The sequence below is a fragment of the Melanerpes formicivorus genome, unplaced genomic scaffold (genome assembly GCF_026170545.1).
Source record: "Melanerpes formicivorus ecotype bairdi unplaced genomic scaffold, bMelFor1.0.p_v2 SCAF_3, whole genome shotgun sequence".
Taxonomy (NCBI): Eukaryota; Metazoa; Chordata; class Aves; order Piciformes; family Picidae; genus Melanerpes; species Melanerpes formicivorus.
In genome coordinates this window covers 27791269-27808467 of record NW_027142355.1, presented here as the reverse complement: position 1 = coordinate 27808467, position 17199 = coordinate 27791269, and the positions used below count along the sequence as shown (strand labels likewise).

Here is a 17199-nt window from a genome sequence, read left to right as displayed (position 1 = left end):
TGTGGTCAGAAGATAAGGGAGATAACCAAGCAGATGAAACTTGAGCTAGGAAGAGGAAATAGTCTGAGGTTGGCTTAGAATGAGGAGGTGGCACAACAGCAGCACTGTGGTGTCATCTCTGAGGAGCTCTTTGGTGTAAACAGCAGTGAGGCTGTAGGGTAGGAAGTGGTTGGAGAAGAACATGTGGATAATGAAGCTGCTGCTGGAGATGGGACATGTCCATATTTTCCAGCTTATTTCCATGGGCAGCATGTACACACTGATGAAAATCAACATCTCAGTGCCTTGGGGACCTTGTGTCCTACCTGTGGCTTTGGTGATGAGCTAGGAGGAAAGACTGCCCTTCTAGAAGAGCTTGTGTCATACAAAGCTTCTCAAAGACCACCTTGTTTTGAGTTCTCTGATGTCAAACCAGGCTTTTCTCCCCCTTCTCTTCCCCTACAGTGGCTCAATGAAGCCAAGATCATCCAGAGACTGGTGGAACTCATCCATTCAAGCCAGGATGAGGATGTGAGTATGGCAAGATGGATCTTTGTTATTGTGGGTAGTGGGTCCTGTGAGGTCCAGAAGGCTCTCTTTGTGTCTTGGGCAATACCCAGGTGACTTATGGAAGGAGGTGATGAGGGATGACTTGTGTGGATGGTTGTCATGTCTTCTGGTTGCTCAATCCCAGAACATTTGGTTGTGCTTTCAAGCTGTTTTGGACTTTCTACCACCAGTTTCACCAGAGCAGGGCAGACTAGAGGGGCAGACACCTCTCTCCATCTGCTGGTCACTCTGCTTCTGATGCAGCCACTTGCCTCCTGGAATGCAAGTGCCTATTGGTGGCTCATGTTCAGCTTCTCACCCACATCCAAATCCTTCTCCACAGGGCTGTTCTCCAGCCCTTCATCCTTCACCCTTGCACTTGGCCTGGTTGAACCTCATGAAGTTCTCCTGAGCCCACTTCTCCAGCCTTTCCAGGTCATTCAACCATGCCAGCCTCATCATTCATCTTGATCCCTCTGTCCATGTCAGTGATGAAGATACTGAGCAGCACTGCTCCCAGTATGGACCCCTGAGGGACACCACTTGTCACCCATCTCCATCTGGACCAGTTTACCACTACCCTTTGAATGCAACCATCCAACCAATTCCTTATCCACTGAACAGCCCACCCATCAAATCTGTCTCTCTCCAGTGTAGAGAGAAGGGTGTTGTGGTGAATCATCTTGAGAACTTCTGGGTTGTTGGGTTTCTTGCTTTCTCAGCAACATTACATTTTCTCTGAGGGCCAGAACAAGCCAAGCAGTGGGGTTACCACTGAAATGTCTTCTTCCCTCCTCCTTTACAGAGGCAATCCAATGCTTCCCAGACCCTGTGTGACATCATCAGGTTGAGCAGAGACCAGAGCAATCAGCTGCAGGAGATGCCTGAGCCTGATCCACTTCTTACAGCACTGGAATCGTAAGTACTGGTGGGACTGGCTCTAAAGACATCTTGGAAAAGATCTCTAAGATCAAGCCAGCCACCAACACAGCACTACTGTGCCCACTGAACCGTGTTCTGAACAGCCATTTTTGAAGACCTCCAGCTTTGGTGACTTCACTGTGCTCCTGGTTAGCCTGCTCCAATTTCTGACCACTCTTGCAGTACAGAAATTGTTCCTTATGTCCAACCTAAAACTCCCATGGCCTGAGTTCAGAGAAAGGCAATGAAGCTGGGGAAGGGTCTGGAGAACTTGTGAGGAGAAGCTGAGAGACCTGGACTTGTTGAGGCTGGACAAAAGAAGGCTGAGAGGAGACCTTCTGTCTCTCTACAACTCTCTGTAAGGAGGTTGGAGTGAGGTGGGGATTGGTCTCTTCTCTCAAGGAACAACAGGACAAGAGGAAATGGTCTCAAGTTGAAAATAATAATAATAACAACAACAACGTTTAAATTGGACATGAGGAGCAATTTCTGCCCCTTGAGAATTGTCCAGGCCTGGCCCAAGCTGCCCATGGCCATGGTGGGGTCCCCATCCTTGGAGGTCTGTCAAAGCCATGGAGATGTGGTGCTGAGGGCCATGGTTTGGTGGTGCCCTAGGAATGCTAGGTTAATATTTGGACTTGATGGTCTTCAACATCTTTCCATCCAAACCCATTTTGTGATTCCATGAGTCTACTGAGCAGGACTTCAAGCAGTGCTCCAAGCAGCACTGAGGGTCAGCCTCCCTACAGTGTTGTCTCTCAGTCCTTCAACCTTCCAAACTCTGTGTCCCCCAGGATGTTGTAAGCTGGTGGGGACTGCAAGGAGTCAGGACTCCAAAACCCCATGTGGACATGGCTCTTTGGGACAGGGCTTAATGGCCATGGTGGTGTGGGGTCAGCAGTTCCACTCAATGATCTCAAAGTTCTTTTCCAACCAAAATGATTCTGTGATTCTACAAGAAGTGATTTCGTTGGTCCCACCTCTCACTCTGCTGAAGGTCCCCCAGCTCATGGCTTCCCTTGGTCCATTCTTCAGTGCAGTTTTGATCCTTGGATCATTTTTTTCTGATCCCTGAAACTGAAACAGGTTGCCCAGGGAGGCTGTGGACTTCCCTCCCTGGAGGTTTCAAGCCCAGGTTGGGTGGGACCTTGAGCAACCTGGTCTGGTAGGAGGTTTCCCTGCCCATGGCAGAGGGTTGGAACTGGCTATCTTGGAAGGTCCCTTCCAACCCAATCCTTTCCATGATTCTGTACATTAGTGTTCAGCTGGTGCGAGGAGAAACCACAACCAAGGTTCTGCATTCAAGATCACATCTCAGTTTTCACTGACTCTTGGTAAACCTCAATCCACTTAATCACCACCAACCACTTTTCATGGTCCTACCCCCACTTCTTCTGCTGATGGTGTGGCGTTTAGATGTTCCTTATGCAAATTATTTCATCCCCTGCATTATTCATGGGTTTCACAGTTTTCTGTCATCCTTTATTTATAAAAATGGAGATGAGATTGTGGCCAAGTGCAGAGAAGAGGGAAAATCAGACTGTGAAGGTGCATCTGGAGATTGCTGTGGGACTTGCAAGGTCCAGAAGGGCATACTGGCACAAGGTCCAGAGTTCTGGGCCTTGGAGAAGTATCACTGATAGCCCCAGAATGAGCACAGGGAAAGAAATGGGACAGAGACATGGAACTAGGCACTGCCTGTGGGCCAGCAACATGACTTCATGGCCAAGAAGGCAAATGGTGTCCTGGGGGGCATGAAGAAGAGTGAGGCCAGCAGGTTGAGGGAGGTTCTCCCCCACCTCTACTTGGCCATAGTGAGGCTACAGCTGGAATCCTGGGTCTGGTTCTGGGCTCTTCAATTCTAGGGAGACTGGGAGATACTGGGGAGAATTCAGTGGAAGCTGGGTAGCTGCTGAGGGCTGGAGCATTCTCTGTGAGGAGGAAAGGCTGAGAAGCCCTGGGGCTGTTGAGCGTGGAAAAGAGCAGCCTGAGAGGGGATCTTAGCAAGAGCTAAAGGGGTGGGGGGCAAGAGGATGGGGCAGACTCTTGTCAGTGGTGCCCAGTGACAGGACAAGGGTCTTCAGGTGCTTCCATGGATCCAGTCTGGCCAGATCCCTCTGTAGAGCCTCCAATCCTCCAGCAGATCAACATCCAACCCAACTTGGTGTTGTCTGCAAACTTCCTAGCTTCACGTTGTCCTTGATAAGTTAGCTTGACTGAGCTGACGGTTGGGTTGTCTTCCAATGTTTAACTCAGAAGTCTATCCAGTTGGTAAGCAGGACATCATTTTGGTTTGGGGCCTGGATATCTAAAACCATTTCCTGCCTTAGTCATGAGGAAACAAGTTCTGAAACCTGGTGTAGACCTCTTCCTGTCACAGACCACAGACTGGTTTGGGTCAGGAGAGACCTCACACACCATCTTGTCCAGCCTTTCTTCCATGAGCAGGGACATCTTCAACTAGAGCAGGTTGCTCAAGGCCTCATCCTGCCTGGCCTTGCTGTGAGTTATCTGAGACTTTCTAGAAGAGCATCTTTTTTTCTCTCTCAGTAATTGAAAACACAGCATTTCCTCTTCTGGTTTGGTTTTTTCTCCCAGAAGCCCCCAAATTGGGTATTTTGTGATGAAAACAACTGCCTAACACTTCTCATTCTGCCCCTGCTGATGTCTGTGTGTGTCTATCCACAGGCAGGAGTGTGTGGAGCAGCTCCTGAAGAACATGTTTGATGGAGAACAGACTGAAAATTGCATAGTGAATGGAACCCAGGTTCTTCTGACGTTGCTGGAAACGAGGCGCTCTGGGTGAGTTGGCTTCGAAGACTCTGAGCAGCTCCAGGCTAGGTCTAGCTGTAGGGCGGGAAAAAGGACATTTTGGCCCTCCATGTGAAGTTGTTTCCAGAAATGAGCAAGCTGGTTGGGTTTTTGATGCAGTTGGTACAGCTCATGGTCAGTGAACCACTTGGCAACTGGGTCTTCAACGGGCTCTTCTGTTGCTCTTGCATGTCTGAGAGCAGAGAGCTAGCAGAATGTGCGCAGAGTGGAATAAGAGGTGGTCTATCATCATGGTCTGTGTGATGGTGTCTGCATATCCATGACTTTAGACATGGTCTGCACCATTTAATTGCTCTTTGTGGAGCTACAGGAGAGAAAAGGCGAAAGAGAGTTCTGGGGGGGAAGGGACAACCAGAGGACCACCTGTCCTACTACTTGGCCCATGCTGAAGGAGAAACTGAGGCACCTGAGACCATTGTGATGGATCAAAGAATCATGGAATCAGGGACCTTCAAAGGTCATCTGGTCCAAGCCCCTTGCTGTCATCAGGGACATCTGCAAGTAGAGCAGGTTGCTCAGAGGCCCAACCAAGCTGACCTGGAATGGTTGCAGAGATGGGGCATCTCCCACCTCTCTGAGCACCCTGGGCCAGGTCACCACCCTCATGGTGAAGAGCATCATCTTCTCTCCAGTGTAAAGCTCCCTCTTTTGGTTCAAACCATCACCCCTTGTCCTGTCATGATAGGCCCTGCTCAAAAGTCTGTCCCCAGCTTGCTTTGGAGGAGAAAACCTCTAAAGGAGAAAATGAGGAGTGAAGGAGCTAATGGAAGATTAGGAAGAGCTGCTGGAGAGGAGGACAGAAGGTGACACTGGGCCGAGAAGTTGCTAGTCAGAAAATCCTGTGTAGAGTTAAAACTGAAATGTTGAGATCAGAGAATCATTTAGGCTGGAAAAGACCTCTAAGATCATCAGGTCCAACCTTCTGTTCAACATCTCCATGCCCACTAGACCATGTACCCAAGTACCACATCTACTTGTTTCTTGAAGACCTTGCCAGTGAAGGTTGGGACTGCTGAAGGTCATCATCAGGCAGTGTGTGCAATGTTCCAGGCTTGGAGCAGAGTGGGTGGAATCTGCCTGATGGAAAAGGAGCTGGGAGCATTGGTGACAGTAGCTGGAGATGAGCCATGGGTTGCCCAGGTGACCAAGAAGGCCACCATCATCCTGGCTTGGATCAGCATTTGTGTGGCCAGCAAGAGCAGGGCAGGGATTGTCCCCCTAAACAGGGCAGTGGTGAGGCCACATCTGGAATTCTGGGTTCAGTTTTGGGCCTCTCACTCCCAAGTAGGATATTGAGGGGCTGGAGCAAGTCCAGAGAAGGGCAACAAAGATTGGGAAGAGTCTGGAGAAGAAGAAGGGTCTGGAGAATTTATGAGGAGCAGCTGAGGAACCTGGGGTTGTTGAGCCTGGAGAAAAGGAGACTGAGGGGAGACCTGATGGGCTGCAACTCTCTGAAAGGAGCTTGGGGCCAGGTGGGCACCAAGGTCTTTTCCCAAGTGACACAAGAGGAAATGGCCTCAAGTTGCCCCAGGGCAAGTTAAGATTGGCTATGAGGAACAATTTCTGCCCCTTGAGGATTGTCCTGACCTAGCCCATGTTGCCCAGGACAGTGGTGGAGCCCCAGTCCCTGGAGGTGTTCAAGAAACATGGGAAGTGGCACTTTGGGACATGGTTTAATGGCTGTGGTGGTGTTGAGTTGAAGGTTGGACTTGATAATCTTAGAGGGCTTTTCCATCCTTGTGCAACTAGCTTCCAAAGCTGGAACTGATCATTTTTTCCTACTCATAGTTATTTTTCAAGAGAAAATGACCACCATGAACAATGACACTGAAGAACATTTGATGATTTTGTCAACTGTGCCCTTGTGCTTCTTTCCCTCACAGGGTGGAAGGGCTGATGGACTCATACACTCAGGGATTTGAAAGGTCTTACACTGTCAATAGCAGCATCCTGCATGGGATTGAACCAAGGCTAAAGGATTTCCACCAGCTGCTGCTCAGCCCTCCCAAGGTAGGACATCCCAGCCTTTCTCAGCAGCTTCTGACCTGTTTCCATGGTTTCCCTGTCCTTGCTCACTGCTGAAAGTGCCATTTGCTGGAAGAGGCAAACATCTTGTGAAGGAATGGTCACAAGTTCATCACAGAAGAGCTTAGGGACTGGGCAGGAGGAGCATAGGAAGCCAGTTGTATTTCATTCACCCCCAGGAGTAGAGAGTCAGTCATGGAATCATTAAGGGTGGAGAAGGCCTCCAAGGTCATGGAGTCCAACGCTTAGCCCAGCACTGTTAGGGCACCCCCAAACCATGGCCATCAGCACCACATTGCCATGGCTTTGAAACCCCTGGCAGCCCTGGGCAGTCTGGGCCAGGGCTGGACAACCCTCAAGCAGCAAAAATTGTTCCTCGTCTCCCACCTGAACCTCCCATCGGGCAGCTTGAGGCCCTGTTTCCTCTTGTACTGTCACTTGTTCCTTGGCAGAAGGGACCAACCCCCAACTCTCTCCAAGCCCTTTCCAGGGAGTTTTAGAGCCAGAAGGTCTCACCTCAGCCTCCTTTTCTCCAGCTCCCTCTACTGTTCCTCACAAGTTCTCCACACCCTTCTTCTTCTCCAGACCCTTCCCCAGCTTTATTCACAGGATGGCAGAATGGGGTTAGGGGTTGGAAGGAACCTCCAGAGACCATCAGGTCCATCCCCCCTGCCAAAGCAGGACCACCTAGGGCAGGTCACACAGGAACAAGTTCAGATTGATTTTGAAAGTTTCCAGAGAAGGAGACTTGTTACCCTTCTCTGCACCTGCTCCAACCCCTCATTGTCCTCCTTGGAGTGAGGGGCCCAAAACTGAACCCAGGATTCCAGGTGTGGCCTCACTGGTGCCCAGGGGAACAATCACTTAGAACCATAGAACTGTTGAAGTGGAAAGAGACCTTTGAGATCATCAAGTCCAGCTGCTTGCCTCCACCTCACAATCCCACCACTGCTGCTAAGCTACTACCAAGTAGTCCAACTCGTCCCACCAGTAGATTGGGACTGGTGGTTTGTGTGAAGATGGTGAAGAGAAAGGAAATTCTTATTAAAGGATAGTTCTAGTTTAATCTTCAGGATTGAAAATCTAGGTCTCTGTGGTTGCAGGACTTGTGTGATGATGTGGTTTAGGTTCACATCCAGAGAGCACTGCTGGAGTGAACTGGTGCTGTTTAGTCAAGTGATTGGCCTGAAATTGTGCTGGAGGACATGAAGAAAAATTTCTTTCTGCAAGGGTGGTTAGGCATTGGAACAGGCTGCCCAGGCAGATGGTGGAGTTACCATCCCTGGAGGTGTTCAAGATATGTGTGCACATAGCATTTCAGGACATGGTTTAATGGTTATGGTGGTGTTGGGTTGATGGTTGGACTTGATATTCTCATGGTTTAGTGGGCATGGTGGTGGTGGGTTGATGGTTGGACCTGATGTTCTCATGGTTTAGTGGGCATGGGGGTGTTGGGTTGATGGTTGGACCTGATGGTCTCATGGTTTAGTGGGCATGGTGGTGGTGGGTTGATGGTTGGACCTGATATTCTCATGGTTTAGTGGGCATGGTGGTGGTGGGTTGATAGTTGGACCTGATGTTCTCATGGTTTAGTGGGCATGGGGGTGTTGGGTTGATGGTTAGACACTGTGGTCTTCGAGATGTTTTCCAATCAAAACCATGTGGTGGTTGTGTGACTGTGACACGTGAGGAGGTGGTGTTCCTGGTTGAGATGCTCATCACCATCTGTTCCCCTGGCAGAAGAGAGCAATCCTCACCACGATTGGTGTCCTGGAGGAGCCTCTGGGCAACGCTCGTCTCCACGGCTCTCGTCTGATCGCTGCTCTGCTCCACACCAACACTCCCAGTATTAACCAGGAACTATGCAGACTCAGTACCATGGATTTGTTACTTGTGAGTAAACCAGTTTGGTACTGGGAATGGAGACAGGGGGAAGAACTTGACACTGTGAATGTGTTTACTTTCCCAAAGTGGTTTTGTTCTTCTGCGCCAGTATCTTCATTATCTTTCTGGTCTGAGGTTAAGAACCTCAGAAAAGGTTTTGTGGTGCACACATAGCTGCTGGGTGTTGGAGCTGAACCTGAGCTTCACCTCTCTTATGGCACTGGTGTAGTGTTGTGTGTGTGACCAGTCTGGTCATGGAGAAGGCATGGGTGTGTTGTATGTATCACAGAACTTCAGCATCCCTGTAAGGTTGCATGGGAAGGGACCTATGGAGATGATGCAGTCCAGGCAGGGTCACCCACAGCAGCTTGCCCAGGATCACAACAGCCAGGTGGGTTTGGAAGCTCTCGAAACAAAGGGCAGCCTGCTCCAGGGCTCCACCAGCCTCACAACAGAGAAAATTCTCCTCATTTTCAGATGGAACCTCTTGAGTTCCAGTTGGTGCCCATTGCCCTTTGTTCTGTCACTGGGCACCACTGACAAGTGTCTGGCCCCATCCTCCTGCCCCCCACCCTTTAGCTCTTGCTGAGCATTGATCAGATCTCCTTTCAGGCTTCTCTTCTCCAGGCTCAACAGCCCCAGGGCTCTCAGCCTTTCCTCCTCACAGAGATGGCTCCAGGCCCCTCAGCAGCTTCCCAGCCTCCACTGGTCTCTCTCCAGTAGCTCCCAGTCTCTCTGGAACTGGAGAGCCCAGAACTGGACCCATTTGTCCAGCTGTGGCCTCAACAGGGCAGAGTTAGAGGGGCGGGAGAACCTCTTTAACCCTGCTGTCCACACTCTTCTTCATGTCCCGCAGGAGATCCTTGGCCTTCTTGGCCCTTGGGCAAGCTGTTGTTCCCCAGCTCTCCCAGGTCCTTCTCCATGGAGCTGCTTCCCAGCAGGTCACTCCTCACCTGTACTGCTGCAGGGGCTTGTTCCTCCCCAGGGGCAGGACCCTCCACTTGCCCTGGTTGAACTTCATGAGGTTCCTCTCCCACAGCTCTCCCACCTGGCCAGGTGTCTTTCACTGGCAATAGCCTTACAGGGTGTCAGCTACTCCTCCTGGTTTAGCAAACTGGCTGAAGGTCTAGAACGTTGCTTTATTGTGGTCGTTGCTGAAGATGTTGACCAAGACTGGACCCAGTCCTGACCCTTGTGGAGGACAACAACATTAGAGCAGAGCATACACAGCAGGTCCATCTAGAAGTGGAGACTGAGGCATAGAAATAAAATTGGTTTGGTAAAATGTAGGACTAAAGACCAAGTTGGGCAACCTTCTTGAGTGTTTTCAGTCCTCGTGCATGTATCCCATCTCTGGTGGTACCATCATTTGATGGCTCAGAACGAGAAGATCTATCTAGAGTGAATTCTTTGATCTCTCCTTTTTTCTTCCCCTCCCCAGGACTTATTTTTCAAATACACATGGAATAATTTTTTGCATTTCCAAGTGGAGTTGTCCATAGCAGCCATCCTCTCCCACTCTGTGCAAGAGGCAAAGCCAGTGACAAACGACCTGGAGAGCAAAGAAGAGGTGCTGAACGGAAACGTGACCACGGAGAACCCTGCGACTCCAGAGCCTACGCCTGAGAACATCATGGTTACTCATGTAAGTGGGGAGCTCATCTGCAAAGTTCAGACTTACTGGTTCATTGGCAGCAAAATGCCTGGGGAGTTCTTGGTGGAGCTTATTTCAAGTCATAGAATCACAGAATGGTTTGGGTTGGATGGGACCTTGAAGATCATCTAGTTCCAACTCCCTGCCATGGGCAGGGGCACCTTCCACTAGACCAGGCTGCTCAAGGCCTCATACAGCCTAGTCTTAAACACTTCCAGGGATGGGGCTTCAACCACATCTCTGGGCAGCCTGTTCCAGTGTCTCACCACCCTCATAGTGCAGAACTTCCTCCCAAAGTCCAACCTAAGTGTCCCTTCTTCCAGCTCAAAGCCATTGCCCCTCATCCTATCCCTATGAGCCCTTGTAAAGAGTCCTTTACCAGCTTTGCTGTAGCTCCCTTCAGGTACTGGATGGCTGCTGCAAGATCTCCCTGGAGCCTTCTCTTCTCCAGGCTGAACACCCACAACTCTCTCAGCCTGTACCCAGAGGGGAGATGCTCCAGCCCTATGATCATCTTTTGTGGCTTCCTCTGGACCTGCTTCAACAGTTCCGTGTCCTTCCTGTATTTGGGGCACCAGAACTGGATGCAGTACTCCAGGTGGGGTCTCGCAAAAGCAGAGTAGAAGGGCAGAATCACCTCCCTCATCCTTCTGGTCACACTTCTTTTGATGCAGCTCAGGACACAGTTGCCTTCTGGGCTGCCAACAGCCATTGCTGCCTCATATTCAGGTGTCATCAACCCCCAAGTCCTCCTCAAGACAGCTCTGGACCCATTCTCCACCCAGCCTATATTTGTGCTGGTGTTGCCATAACCCAGGTGTTGGGCCTTGCACTTGGCCTTGTTGAACTTCATGAGGTTGACTTGGGCCCGTCTCTCCAGTCTGTCCAAGTCCCTCTGGATGACATCCCTTCCCTCCAGTGTGTCAGCTGGGCCACACAGCTTGGTGTCACCCACCAAGTGCCTCAATCCCACTATCCCTGTCATTGATGAAGATATTGAACAGCAATGATCCCAATACAGACACCTGAGGGATGACCCCTGTCACTGGTCTCCATTTGGACATTGAGCTGTTGACTGCAACTCTTGGAGTGCAACCATCCAAATCCTTATCCAGCTAGAGGACCATTCCTCAAGTCCATGCTTTTCCAACTTGGTGACCCAGGATGTCACATGGGACAGTCAAACACTTTAAGCAAGTCTAGGTAGATGCCATCAGTTGCTCTTCCCTTCTCCACTGATGCAGTGGCTTTATCATAGTCTCTTGATAGAACTTGGTTCTGGAGGGAACCATATTTGCTTTGGACATTGGATTTTGGTGTTCAGTTTGAACATAAAGATGCCACCCACCACATCTGATGGGCTTGGGAATCCAGTTGAAGATGGAAGATGGGAGATTGAGGCTGGTTGTTTAGAAGAAATTCTTTACAGTGAGGGTGGTAAGACACTGGAACAGGTTGCCCGGGGAGGTCTTTGGATGCCTCCTCCCTGGAGGTGTTCATAGCCAGGTTGGATGAGGCTTTAAGCAACCTGGTCCAGTGGAAGGTGTCCCTGCCCACAGTGGGGGGCTTGGAACCAGATGATCTCTAAGGTCGCTTCCAACCCAACCCATGCTAGGATTCTATGAATTAATGCTCAGCTGGTACAAGGAGAAGCCATGATCAAGGTTCTAACTACACTTCACCCTCTACATCGTGGTCCTGATGAGGAAAATTTGTGTCTCTAAAATGACCACAATGTCCTTCCATTACTGCTCATGTGGAGCCCCAAACCAGGTTAAAGATGTTGATGGGTGATGGATCCTCTCATAAAATAACTGAGAGAGAAGAAGCTTGGAGATCTTGGGAAGAGAGAAGTGTTGAAGTTCTTTTTGGGTAGGAGTGAAGGGATAAACAGAAGTAACTTCAGTTCAGGAGAGGACTTCCTGAGGGATGAGGCTGCATCTTCTGAAATGTTCTTATCTCTTTATCTCCAGCTGTTCCAGAAGTGCTGCCTGGTGCAGAGGATATTGGATGCCTGGGAAGCCAATGACAAAATACAGTAAGGGATTTGAGGGTCAGAAAATCCATCTTTTGGGGCTAGAGGTTCAGGAAATGGCCTTCAAAGACTCTGTCAGTCATTGTGGTGATGGACAGATGAATGATGTATGAGAAGGTTGGGGTTTGGGATCTGGAACTGGGATTATTTGGATGTTAAAACACAAACTGGGCAAAGAATTTGAAAGCAGGCTTCTTCTGCCTTTTCTCAACCCAAACACATGAGATGCTTCACAGAATCCCAGCATGGTGGGGTGGGCAGGGACCTCTGGAGCTCATCCAGTTTAACTCTCCTGCTCCAGCAGGGTCACCTACAGCAGCTTGCCCAGGATCACAATGGCCAGCTGGGTTTGGAAGCTCTTCAAACAGCGATTCCACAACTTCTCTGGGGATCTTGCCCTGGGGTTCCACCACCCTCAAAGCCAACAAGTTGCTCCTGTTGGAGCCTCTTGGGTTCCAGCTGGTGCCCATTGCCTCCTGTCCTGCCACTGGGCACCACTAACAAGAGTTTGGCCACATCTCTCTTGCTCCCCATCCATTAGCTCTTGCTGAGCATTGACCAGATCCCCTCTCAGGCTGCTCTTCTCCAGACTCAACAGCCCCAGGGCTCTCAGCCTTTCCTCCTCACAGAGATGCTCCAGGCCCCTCAGCAGCTTCCCAGCCTCCACTGGACTCTCCCCAGTAGATCCCAGTCTCTCTGGAACTGGAGAGCCCATAACTGGACCTAGTTCTCCAGCTGTGACCTCAGCAGGACAGGTGGGGGAGCACCTCGCTTGACTTTGCTGAGGTGACAAGACCTTCTTGCTTTCTCAGGAACTTAGAACATTAACTCTTCAGGTGCCTTACTTTATTCTCACTAGAGAGGGCAACTTTGTGGACAACTGGGATGGGCAACCAGTTTTGCTCCTCATTTAATATTTGATCTTGATTAAACTCTTGGATTTCATGCTGATTGCAGTGATTCTAAGAGCCAATGATTGTGGCTTCATGGCCATTGTGGTGTTAGGTCTATGGTTGGATTCAATGATCTTAGAGGGCTTTTCCAACCAAAACAGTTCTGTCATTCTATGAAAAGAGATTATGAGCTCAAGGTGAGCAGTTGGACTTGGTGATCTCAAAGGTCTCTTCCAACCTCAACAGTTCTATAGTTGTAATGAATGTCCCCTTGTACTGGGCACTTGTGAGGTCACAACTGGAATCCTTGGCTCAGTTTTGGGCCCCTCACTCTGAGAAGGACATTGAAGGGCTGAAGTAGGTCCAGAGAAGGGCAACAAACCTGGTTAAGGGTCTGGAGAAAAAGGAGAAGGGTCTGAAGAACTTGTGAGGAACAACTGAGTGACTTGGGGTTGTTGAGCCTAGAGAAAGGAAGGCTAAGTGGAGACCACCTGGCTCTCTGCAGCTCCCTGAGAAGAGGTTGGAGCCAGGTGGGCACTGGTTTCTTCTCCCAAGGAACAAGGGACAGGAGGAGAGGAAATGGCCTCACATTGCCCCAGGGGAGGTTCAGGTTGGACATCAGAAGGAAGTTTTTGGATGAAAAGGTTCTGAAAGACTGGCGCAGGGTCCCTAGGGAGGTGATCAAATCCCAGTCCCTGGAGGTGTTCAAAGTCACAGAGATGTGGTGCTGAGGGACATGGCTTAGCTTGGGAGAGGTAGAGAATGGTTGATGGTCTTCAAGGACTTCTCCAAGCCAAACCAATCTGTGATTCTGTGACGAGTGACTTGGAGGCTGCTTGCCCTCAGTGTTAGCTTCTTAGGTATCATTTCTATAGATGGGAGATCTGATGGCTGAGGTTGAGTGTCGTCTTCTCTTGACTTCCAAGAGTCAACCCTTCCGTCACAGTATTGCTAAGGTTGGAAGAGACCTCGAGGATCATCGAGTCCAACCTGTCACCACAGACCCCATGACTAGACCATGGCACCAAGTGCCACGTCCAATCTCCTCTTGAACACCTCCAGGGACGGTGACTCCACCACCTCCCTGGGCAGCACATTCCAATGACGAATGACTCGCTTGGTGAAGAACTTCCTCCTCACCTCGAGTCTAAACCTCCCCTGGCGCAGCTTGAGACTGTGTCCTCTTGTTCTGGTGCTGGTTGCCTGGGAGAAGAGACCAACCCCTTCCTGGCTACAACCACCCTTCAGGTAGTTGTAGAGGGCAATGAGGTCACCCCTGAGCCTCCTCTTCTCCAGGCTAAACAATCCCAGCTCCCTCAGCCTCTCCTCATAGGGCTTGTGCTCAAGGCCTCTCACCAGCCTTGTTGCCCTTCTCTGGACACGTTCAAGTGTTTCGATGTCCTTCTTAAACTGAGGGGCCCAGAACTGGACACAGTACTCAAGGTGCAGCCTAACCAATGCAGAGTACAGGGGCACAATGACTTCCCTGCTCCTGCTGGCCACACTATTCCTAATGCAGGCCAGGATGCCATTTGCCCTCTTGGCCACCTGGGCACACTTCTGTCCATGGCAAGAAAAACTAAAGCTTCTTCAGTAGCCGTGGTGGAAGTTCTTCCCGCTGTGAGCTTTCTTTAGTGGAAACCATCATCAGATCATTTAGTTTGCTACTCTGAAGGTGGTGGGACAGTGGAATACGTTGCCCAGGTTGGTGGCGGAGGCTCCGTCCTTGGAGACATTCAAGGTCAGGCTTGATGCAACCTGCTCCAGGTGTGGATGTCCCTGTTGACTGCTTGGGGATTGGACTGGGTTCATTTGTTGTGGGCAAACCCATCCTTGCCCTGCTTTCATGAGCAGAGACCAGTCATGGAATCATAGAACCATTAAGGTTGGACATAAGCCCTAAGATCATCATGTCCAACCATCAGCCCAGCTTCACCATGGCCCATTAAATCATGGCCTCAATTGCCATGTCTACATGTTTCTTGATCACCTCCAGGGATGGTGATTCCACCACCTCCTTGGGCAGCCTGGTCAGTGCCTGACCACTCTTTCTGGAAAGAAACTTTTCCTCATGTCCAACCTGAACCTCCCCTGGTGCAACTTGAGGGCATTTCCTCTTGTCCTGAGCCCCACTGAGCTCTGTGCTAACTCTGCTTGGAGCAACCTCTCCATATCTTGGACTGTTGCAGTCTCCACGTGGAAGCAGCTGTCAGTGTGCTCTTGGGGTTCCTCCTCACATTGCTAGTGGCTCTTTTCTCTTTGCAGGGCAGAAGGTGGCATGAGGAGAGGCAACATGGGCCACCTGACGCGGATAGCAAATGCTGTGGTGCAGAACATGGAGAAAGGCCCCATGCAGACTCAAATCAGTGAGTTCATCAAAGGTCTGTGCTCCTTTCCTCTCCTTTTTCACCTTGGTTGCATCACCCTCGGGAGCTTTTGGAGGGACTCACTGCACATATTTCATGTCACAGAATCATAGAATCATTTCGTTGGAGGAGACCTCCAAGATCACGGAGTTCAACCATTTGCATTGCCAGGTCATCACTCAACCATGTCTCTCAGCACCACGTCTCCATGGCTTTGAAACCCCCTCAGGGGCTGTCACAATCCTTCACAACCCTTTCCATGTAGAAATTGTTCTTCATGTCCAACCTAAACGTCCTCTAGTGCAACCTGAGGCTGTTTCTTGATGTCCAGTCACTGTTGTTTTCTGGACCAGACTCCACAACAACCTATTGAGCTCCTACAGCTTCGTGCTGTGTTGCCTGCACCTTCTCTATGGCCACCAAAAGCTGGAGCATGCTCACAGCTGGCTCTGGAGCCCTGTTCTGTGCTGATGAGGGAATTAAGGCAAATTAATTAAGAGGGACAAAAAATAAATAACATTGCCCCATGAGGAGCAGCTCCAATCCCACCATCAGCTGCCCCAATGCAGTTGGGACCCAGGATTCTTCCTTTATTGATCAGATCTTGGAGGTACACCTCCTGCTAGACCAGATTGCTCAAAGCCTCATCCAGCCTGGTGTGATGGGCTACACCCATCCTGGAAGCAGGGGGGAGGGCTTGTGAGAGGTTTTTGCCCTCCCTGGAGGGTGTTTTCCCCTTGGGAAACTAAATTAGTCTTAGACACCTCCAGGGATGAAGTGTTCACAACTTCTCTGGGCAACACTTTCCAGGTTCCACCACCCTCATGGTGAAGGGCTTCTTCCTAATGTTCAACCAAAACCTACCCTGCTCTAGTTTCAAACCAGTGTCCCTTGTCCTGTCATCACAATCCAGTAGTTCCCAGTCTCTCTGGAACTGGGCAGCCCAGAACTGGATCCAGGACTCCAGCTGTGGCTTCACCAGGGCTGAGTAAAGAGGGAGGAGAACCTCCCTCACCCTACTGGCCATATTCTTCTTCATACCCCCCAGCCCATCAGCCTTCTTGGCCACCAGGCCACATTGCTGGCTCATGGGCAACTTGTCCTGTGGAGCTGCTTCCCAGCAGGTCACCCCCCATCTGTAGTGGTGCAGGGGGTTGTTCCTCCCAAGGGATAGGACCCTACACTTGCCCTGATTGAACCTCATGAGGTTCCTCTTCCCAAGCTCTCCAGCCTGGCCAGGTCTGTCCTTACCCTTTGGGACACACAAGGGATGGACCAGAGTCAGAGGGGACACATCCAGACCTAGAATGACCAAAGGGCTCTTCCATGCCACGTGCCTAGCAGTAGGAGCTGGTGTGACAAGTCTTTGTGAGCTGGCTCCTGCTCAGAAACTGCCTGAGCATCCCTCTGCTGGTGGGAAGGGGTAAGTGGGTACCATTGCCACTTGGATGGGGTTTCTTTCCTCTTTTCTCTATTTGCTGAACTTCACCACAACCTGAGATTTTCCTCACTTAGGGTCTCCCAGTTGCCTCCCCCATCCTGGTGTGGGGTGGAAGCAGTTGGGTGGGTGCTGAGTTGCTGGCTGGGTTCAGCTCACCACAACCACCATGAAAGAAAAGGGAATTGTTGACTACTTGCAGATAGCCACTGGGCCTGAGGGATTGGCTTAGGTCCCCTGTTGTTGAGTGGTGGTGATCTTCGTGTTGCAGAGCTGCCTGAAGATTGCCGAGGGAGATGGGAGAGCTTTGTAGAAGAGACGCTGATGGAAACCAACAGGAGGAACACGGTGGATCTGGTGAGGACTGATGGTGTGCGGAGAGTCATGGAATGGGTTGGCTTGGGAAAGACCTTGAAAATCATCAAGTCCAAGCCTTAAGCCAGCACTGCTAGGGCACCGCCAAACCATGGCACTCCACACCACATCTCCATGGCTTTGAAACTCCTCCAGGGATGGGGACTCCACTGCTGCTCTGGACAGCTTGGGCCCAGCCTAGACAATTCTGAAGGGGCAGAAATTGTTCCTTATGTCTGGCCTGAGCCTCTCCTAGGGCAACCTGACAC

The 17199-nt window shown here is 50.5% G+C and overlaps 1 protein-coding gene across 2 annotated transcripts in view; it reads left to right on the top strand.

The window, feature by feature from the left end:
• The window catches only part of PPP6R2 (protein phosphatase 6 regulatory subunit 2), a 76710-nt gene that overhangs the window by 31434 nt on the left and 28077 nt on the right, over window positions 1-17199 (top strand). For both annotated transcript variants that reach the window (XM_068169732.1, XM_068169724.1), the window contains exons 6-14: window positions 445-510; window positions 1334-1446; window positions 4138-4251; window positions 6165-6291; window positions 8047-8199; window positions 9632-9835; window positions 11818-11882; window positions 15038-15153; window positions 16848-16933. In XM_068169732.1, the coding sequence (XP_068025833.1) occupies window positions 445-510; window positions 1334-1446; window positions 4138-4251; window positions 6165-6291; window positions 8047-8199; window positions 9632-9835; window positions 11818-11882; window positions 15038-15153; window positions 16848-16933 (1044 nt within the window). The remainder of the gene's footprint in view (window positions 1-444; window positions 511-1333; window positions 1447-4137; window positions 4252-6164; window positions 6292-8046; window positions 8200-9631; window positions 9836-11817; window positions 11883-15037; window positions 15154-16847; window positions 16934-17199) is intronic.